A 6,990-nucleotide genomic window follows, 5' to 3' on the forward strand; every position below is an offset into this window, starting at 1 on the left:
CTCTGAGGTGAGGATGTCTTTGCTTGAGAGGAGAGTGTATCTCCCTTTCTTCATTTTCTTGTCCAAGATGGTGGAAATGTAAAATCCTGATGGGGACTCACCTCCCTCCAGCTCTGTTCTTAGACTGGTATCTTCAAGGGCCTGGGTCTGGGGCAGAAAAATGTACTGTTTCTGTGTAAAATCAATCCCAAGAGGAGAGGTGAAGATGTTTCTGGATGGGCAGTAGGTGCCATTTTGGGAACACTTGCTACGTGGTCTCTGCCTGCCAGATTCCAACTACAGATCACTAGCACCATGTATAATGATTTCTACGAGGTGGTGGCCCAGGGGTGGGTCATGAAAATGGAAGGGCATGGCTCCAAACTTGTGATGAAGGTTTTCCTGGCCATTAGCTTACTAAGTGGAAATTTTTAAGCAAATATTCCAAGAAGGGATTGTCTTAAAACAGCTTAAGTTAGGCATTCTGGAAAGCATAATGAACAGGTGCCTTGGTTTCTCTCTAGTGATCAACTGCATGCAGAAAATGCCCCCAACCAAACCAGTGAAACAGAGGCCCAGTTTCTGGTCTCTAAGTAACTTTTAATGAAGTCAAGGGCAGCAGAATGATCCAAAGTATAGCTTGGATACATAGCGGAGCAGAGAGGGCCTAGACAATGAGATCATCTTTCCCCACATCTTGAGAAACACTAATAAAGATATTTTTATGAACACTATTGAATAAAATCCATCAACGCTCATAATATTTTCTAGGAATGCTAGTTCCTGGAGATGCTATGGAAGACCCATTATTCAATGGAAGCACAGAGGAAGTCTTTGGAGAGGGCAGGGAGGTCCTCCACAGCCAGGAGACGCTGCCGCAGCCTCCCCGTTTGCTGTGAACATGAACTTGACTATGTCAGCCGCCATGAGGGAACAGAAGGAAAGCAGTAGTCATTAGCAGCAATCCAGCAAGCTTCATTGCAAATTCAGGTGGGATTCCGTGGAGGCCAGAGACATGAGGGGAGCCTTCTTCTCCATGGGGTAGAAGAGGAGGGATGAAGGAGGGAGCTCGGGATCTTCTTATCATCTTGCCAACCTGGGGTGAGGAAGAGCAAAAGTCAGGCTGGATAGGGAGGAGGGCCAGCACTTTAGGGATGTGATGGAGATAGCTCTCTCGAAGCTGTAGAACTTGATCTGTACTAGGTGGGGGATGGGCATGAAGGCTCAAGACAAGATTCACGTTAATGAGTATAATGTCTTCTTATATTGAGCGGAGAGAGTTATGCTTGGGAGAGAAGACACAAGGAAAGGGACTGGGAACCCCTTTAGCCTCACAGGGAAAGAGGTACAGCAGGAGGTATGTAGCATACATGAGTTGGTGGCTAAGTTTCTCTTATCTTTCACACATTAGCTGTGTGGTCCTTAAGGTTACTTGGCTTCATTTTATTTCTAAATTGATAGGAGGCTGAGATCTGAGGATCATGATTTGAAGCCAGCCCTGGAAGGAAAACCTATGAGACTTCTGTCCCAATTTACTAGCCAAAAGCTGGGAGTGGAGCTGTGATTCAAGTGGTAGAGCACTAGCATTGAGGGGAAAAAGCTAAGACACAGCATCTGTACCCTGAGTTCAAGCCCCAGTGCTTGTACAAAATAAAATAAAAGGAAGCCAATAACTGTACTTCATAGGGGAGGCATGGCTCACTCAAAGAGGCCAAAATGAATGTATTACAATTAAAAAACACAAAAACCTCCAAATGTTTCTGCCATTGTTAACAAAAGGAATTTTTAATAAGGAAGAACAGAGCTAGGTACCAGTGACTCATGCCTGTAATCCTAGCTACTCAGGAGAATGAGACCTGAGGATTATAGTTTAAAGCCAAGCAGGGCAGAAAATAAGACTCTTATCTCCAACTAACAAGCAAAAAGCTGGAAGTGGCGATATGGCTCAAATGGTAGAGCTCCTGCCTTGGGTGAAAAAGTCAAGTGCAAGTGTAAGGTCCTGGGTTCAAACCCCAATATTGGCACCAAAAAAAGGAGGGGGGAAGGAAGAGAAGAGTTCTGTGGGCAAGTGTTAGGATTTTTTTTTTTGGGTCCGGTCGGAGGGCCTGAACTCTGGGCCTGGGCGCTGTCCCTCAGCTCTTCAGCTCAAGGCTAGCTCTCTACCACTTGAGCCACAGCGCCACTTCTGGCTTTTCCCTTTTTGCTTATGTGGTGCTGAGGAATCGAACCCAGGGCCTCATGCATGCAAGGCAAGCACTCTACCACTGAGCCACCTTCCCAGCCCAAGTGTTAGGATTTAAAAGCAAATTCCTATAGGGAAGTTGGAGCCTCACCCTGAGACCCAAATCCCCACCCTCCTTCTTCCCTCCTTTGCTGGTCTCTCACCTCAGCTGGACCACAGCCGCAGGGTCATGAACACGTTGTATCCTGCCACTTTGAGGAGGAGGATGCGGAGCCCGATCACTATCAAGTTTTGAAAGTTTAGGTTCATATCTGTAAAACCAAAAGCCGTTATGTTATGTGTGTGCACCTCCACACACCTCCCCACGATGTACCTACCAATAGCTTCCCCAAAGCTGGGAGGGACAGATGGGGGTGAGCCTCCATTCCTGGACCTATCTCTCTTTGGGCTTCTGTGAGTTTTTCCTCTTGGGTCAACAGTATTGTGTTTCAAAACAAAAATGCTAATTGGACTTGGTCCTTATTTTATTTCTGAGTCCTACTGGGGATGGTAGGTGCTCAGGACAGTCATAGTCCTTCAGGCCTGGGCCCCCGGGTGAGACTAGTGGCTGACAACTGGTGATAACTCATATGGGAATGAGGTAGTGGCCGGGGTTCTTGAGAGAAAGGATCTGTCTAAACCCGTGTGAATTTTGCTCTTTCCCTTGAAAGAAAGCAACCCTTCTCATTTTGCCCCTCCACAGCTATGGAGGAAAGTGTCTGGCTCGTTCAGGGTGCTGTTGAAGGGAATCAGAAATTTCACAGCTGGACACCCAGCTGTTTTCTTTGGCTCTCCTGACACAGGAACTGCTGAAATAAATACAGAGGCCTAAACCTAAGACTGAGTCATTGGCCTAGGAAAACTGGGGATCCACCCTCCAAGAACTTAGAGTGGAAAAAAAAATTTAGATATGCTGAGAGGGATTCAAGAAAGATCCTGGTCAGCTTTGAGTAGCTGAGAAATCTCCAGCTGCTTCATCTTCAGATCCATTCCCCAGACCCTTTTCTCTCTCCAGTGAGGGTTCTTGGGCCCATTACCTCCCCAACATTGTGTAAAGCCGGGTTAGACCCCTCTCTTACCTGTTTCAAAGCTTTTCTCTACCAACTTGGCATTGCAAGAATGATCTACAATGAAAAACAAAGAAATTTTCTTAGATTCCAGAGCAGGCTGACCCTTCTACCCAGACCTTCCCAATGGTTATGTCAGTGAATGTCTAGCAACCTTTCCATGGTGAGATTTTTTTTTTTTTTTTTGCCAGTCTTAGGGCTTGAACTCAGGGCCTGGGCTCTGTCTTTGAGCTTCTTTTGCTTAAGGGTTGCAACTTTATCACTTGAGCACAGCACCCCTTCCGGCTTCTTCTGTTTATGTGGTACTAGGGAGTCGAACCCAGGGCTTCATGCATGCTAGGGAAACACTCTACCATTAAGCCATATTCCAGCCTGGTGAGGGAGCTTGTTGCTTAGGGTACCTACGAGGGCAGCCATGGCCTTGACAAGACTGGCACTTTGGCTTCCAAGTCATTCAACAAATACTGGCTGTTGAAGACACAAGCTTCATGATGTGAGCACAAAGAGCCATCAACACAGACACTGTCCTTGGGAAGGCTCCAGTCATAGTCATATAGGGGCACTGAGAAGATACATAGTGACAAGGCCCATAGGGCTTCTTATATGTTCCAGAAAGTTTTGATCCCCAGCTATGTTGGTTTGTTCTCTTCATGTCAAGATATCATGTCCAACTACCATCCTGAATGCTTTGTTGTCCTTCTCATATCTGCCTGGGTATATCTTTGACACTCAAGTGGCATTGCTCATTCAACTCCCTGCATTCAACTAGTCTGAGCCTCCATTCTTCTTCTTCTGCTACTACTCTTGGCATATTATTTACTCTTCCCACAGCTTGATGTGTGTGTGTGTGTGTGTGTGTGTGTGTGTGTGTGTGTATGTGTGCATTAGGGCTTGAGCTCATAGGGCTGAACACTGTCTTTTAGCTTTTTTGCTCACTGTTGGCTCTCTACCACTTAAGCCACAGCTTCACTTCTAGCTTTTTGCTGGTTAAGTGGAGATAAGAGTTGCATGGACTTTTTTGCCTGGACTTTTTTGCTTTGAACCAGGATAATGACAGGCATGAGCCAATGATACCCAGCAAGCTTGATCTTTTAAACATGTAAATTGGGAGTTACTTTACAGCTTACAGCCCATCAGTAGCTTCCCAGTGTATTTATTTATTTTTTGGGTCCGGTTGTGGGGCCTGAACTCTGGGCCTGGGCGCTGTCCCTCAGCTCTTCAGCTCAAGGCTAGCGCTCTACCACTTGAGCCACAGCGCCACTTCTGGCTTTTTTCTTTTTGCTTATGTGGTGCTGAGGAATTGAACCCAGGGCCTCTGGCATGCAAGGCAAGCGCTCTACCACTGAGCCACCTTCCCAGCCCTCCCAGTGTATTTAGAATAGTATCTTCCTTCATATGGCTGTGATACCTGTGACCTGCCCTTCCCAGGAATTTTTCCTTTTTTGATGAAGATGGAGCTTCCTAGGAGGAGAACCCTAATCTGATTTGACTTGATTTTTCTAATGCCTGGTATGTGTAACTGCACAGTTGGTGGGTGTGGGATGAATGAGTGGCTACTCTAAACAACAGTAGGGAGGGGGGGACTTGTAGAGTGTTAAGGTAAAACCAAGTTTGAGTCAGTGTCCACCACTGCCATCTTTTCTTTATTCTTTTCTCCTCCCTTCTTTTTTTATTTTCCTTTTCTTCTTTCTGTTTTTCTGCTAGTATTGGGGCTTGAATTCAGGGCCTGGGCACCGCCCCTTAGCTTTTATGCTTAAGGCTGGTGCTCTACCACTTGAGCCACAGCTCCATGACTGGCTTTTTGCTGATTAATTGGAGATAAGATTTTCACAGATTTGTTTACTCAGGCTGTTTTCCAACTGCCATCCTCAGATTTTAGCCTCCTGAGTAGTTAGGATTACAGGCATGAGCCATCAGCACCCAGCACCACCATCCTCTCTTCATTGCTTTTGGCCCAAAACATTCTGCAGCATAGCAGGATGTGGTTCACTGCTCTATGGTAAAAAGAGGGTGAAGGTTTTGCTGACAACTGATAAGCCTGTCAATATCAACCTGAACATCTTTTAGACATCACTGACCTGTGCTTTGGATAGAACTATGGCTCTCCTGAAAGCAAGGAAACAGCTTGCAGAGCTACTGGGAGACACTCACCTGAGCTAGGGAGGGAGACTTTCTCCTGGAAGACACCAGTGCACTCAAAATCAGTTTTTTTGCTCCAGGCCACTGCACCATTGCTCTTGAAGTCTATGGACCTCATGTCCAGCACAGTTTTTCCAGAGTAAAATACTTCAGAGTCCATGGCTTCAGACCCCTGCGTCACATTGATCTGAGAATCAAAATCAGTGAACAGGCAGATGGAGGTGTTTCGGAATTTCGGGTCTTTCATCTGGTATACCGAGGGCTCAGGGTTTTTGATATCTGTGGATCAAGAGGACCATGGTTAGGAGAAACTCTTGCTTCCCTGTTTTACCTCAATCTAGGCTTGAGTCCAGGTGCCAATGATGGATAGCAACAGATCTCTTTGGGGCTAGCCACTCTTCTCATATTTTTGGGTAATATTTTAGAAAACAACTGCTCTTACCATTCTAGAAAACCAGAAATGTAGGGCTACTTATTTATATCTATGAATATACGTATATGTCTACTTGTGTATATATATATGTATATGTATACATATATGTATACACATACACACATACATATATGTCTACTTCTGTATGTATATATGTATATGTATACATATACACATATACATATAGACTTGTTATTATTGTTTTTGTGCCATACTGGGGCCTGAGTGCTATCCCTTAGCTTTTTCACTCAAGGCTAGTACTCTACCACTTGAACCATACACCAGTTCCAGCTTTATGCGGGTTAATTGGACATAAGAGACATAAGGGGCTGGGAATGTGACTTAATGATAGAGTGCTTGGCTAGTATGCATGAAGCCCTGTGTTCAATTCCTCAGTACCACATAAACAGAAAAAGCTGGGAGTAGTGTTCAAGTGGTAGAGTGCTAGCCTTGAGCAAAAGAAGCTCAGGGACAGTGTCCAGGCCCTGAGTTCAAGCCCAAGGACTGGAAAAAAAAATCTTAAGGACTTTTCTGCCCAAGTTGGCTTCAAATTTGATCCTCAGATCTGAGCCTCCTGAGTACTTAGGATTACAGGTGTGAGCCACTGGTGCTTGGTGTTAATGATATATCTTAAATACTTCTTAAGTGGAACTTCTTTAAAACCCCAACAAACCTAGACAACAATATTGCTCCTGAGAGACAAAATAAGTGTAGAGAAAAGAGTCTCAGTAAAGTAAGCCTTCATCTAGAGATTTAGAGTGCTCCCCTCGCTTAGGCTGGGCATTGTCAGGAAATGGATGTGTATGATTTGCTGACATTAAATTGGAAAATCCTATCATATCACTAGGAGTTTTTTCTCTCATGGCTAAAATATTTGGACTACAACAACATCCGAATCAAAGTCACAACTCTTCTATTTGCTAGAGAAAAGGTTTTGAGTTAGTCATACCAGCTCTTTAAAGTCTTAGAAATTTTGTCTGGTAAATGGAGATGTTATGTTATCCACTTTTCTGAACAAGCTAATCTGAGAAACAAATCATTTTTTTTTTTTGGTCCCGTCGTGGGGCCTGAACTCTGGGCCTGGGCGCTGTCCCTCAGCTCTTTAGCTCAAGGCTAGCGCTCTACCACTTGAGCCACAGCACCACTTCCGG

The 6,990-nt window shown here is 45.0% G+C and overlaps 1 gene segment (V, D, J or C); it reads right to left on the bottom strand.

The window, feature by feature from the left end:
* Positions 1 to 558: 558 nt before the first annotated feature.
* The window catches only part of LOC105992511, an 854,274-nt gene continuing 847,842 nt past the window's right edge, over positions 559 to 6,990 (bottom strand). The window contains 4 exon segments of the C gene segment in view: positions 559 to 1,075; positions 2,365 to 2,472; positions 3,280 to 3,324; positions 5,419 to 5,685. Of these exon segments, the coding sequence occupies positions 2,366 to 2,472; positions 3,280 to 3,324; positions 5,419 to 5,685 (419 nt within the window).

Source organism: Dipodomys ordii, unplaced genomic scaffold (assembly GCF_000151885.1).
Source record: "Dipodomys ordii isolate 6190 unplaced genomic scaffold, Dord_2.0 Scaffold84, whole genome shotgun sequence".
NCBI classification, from domain to species: domain Eukaryota; kingdom Metazoa; phylum Chordata; class Mammalia; order Rodentia; family Heteromyidae; genus Dipodomys; species Dipodomys ordii.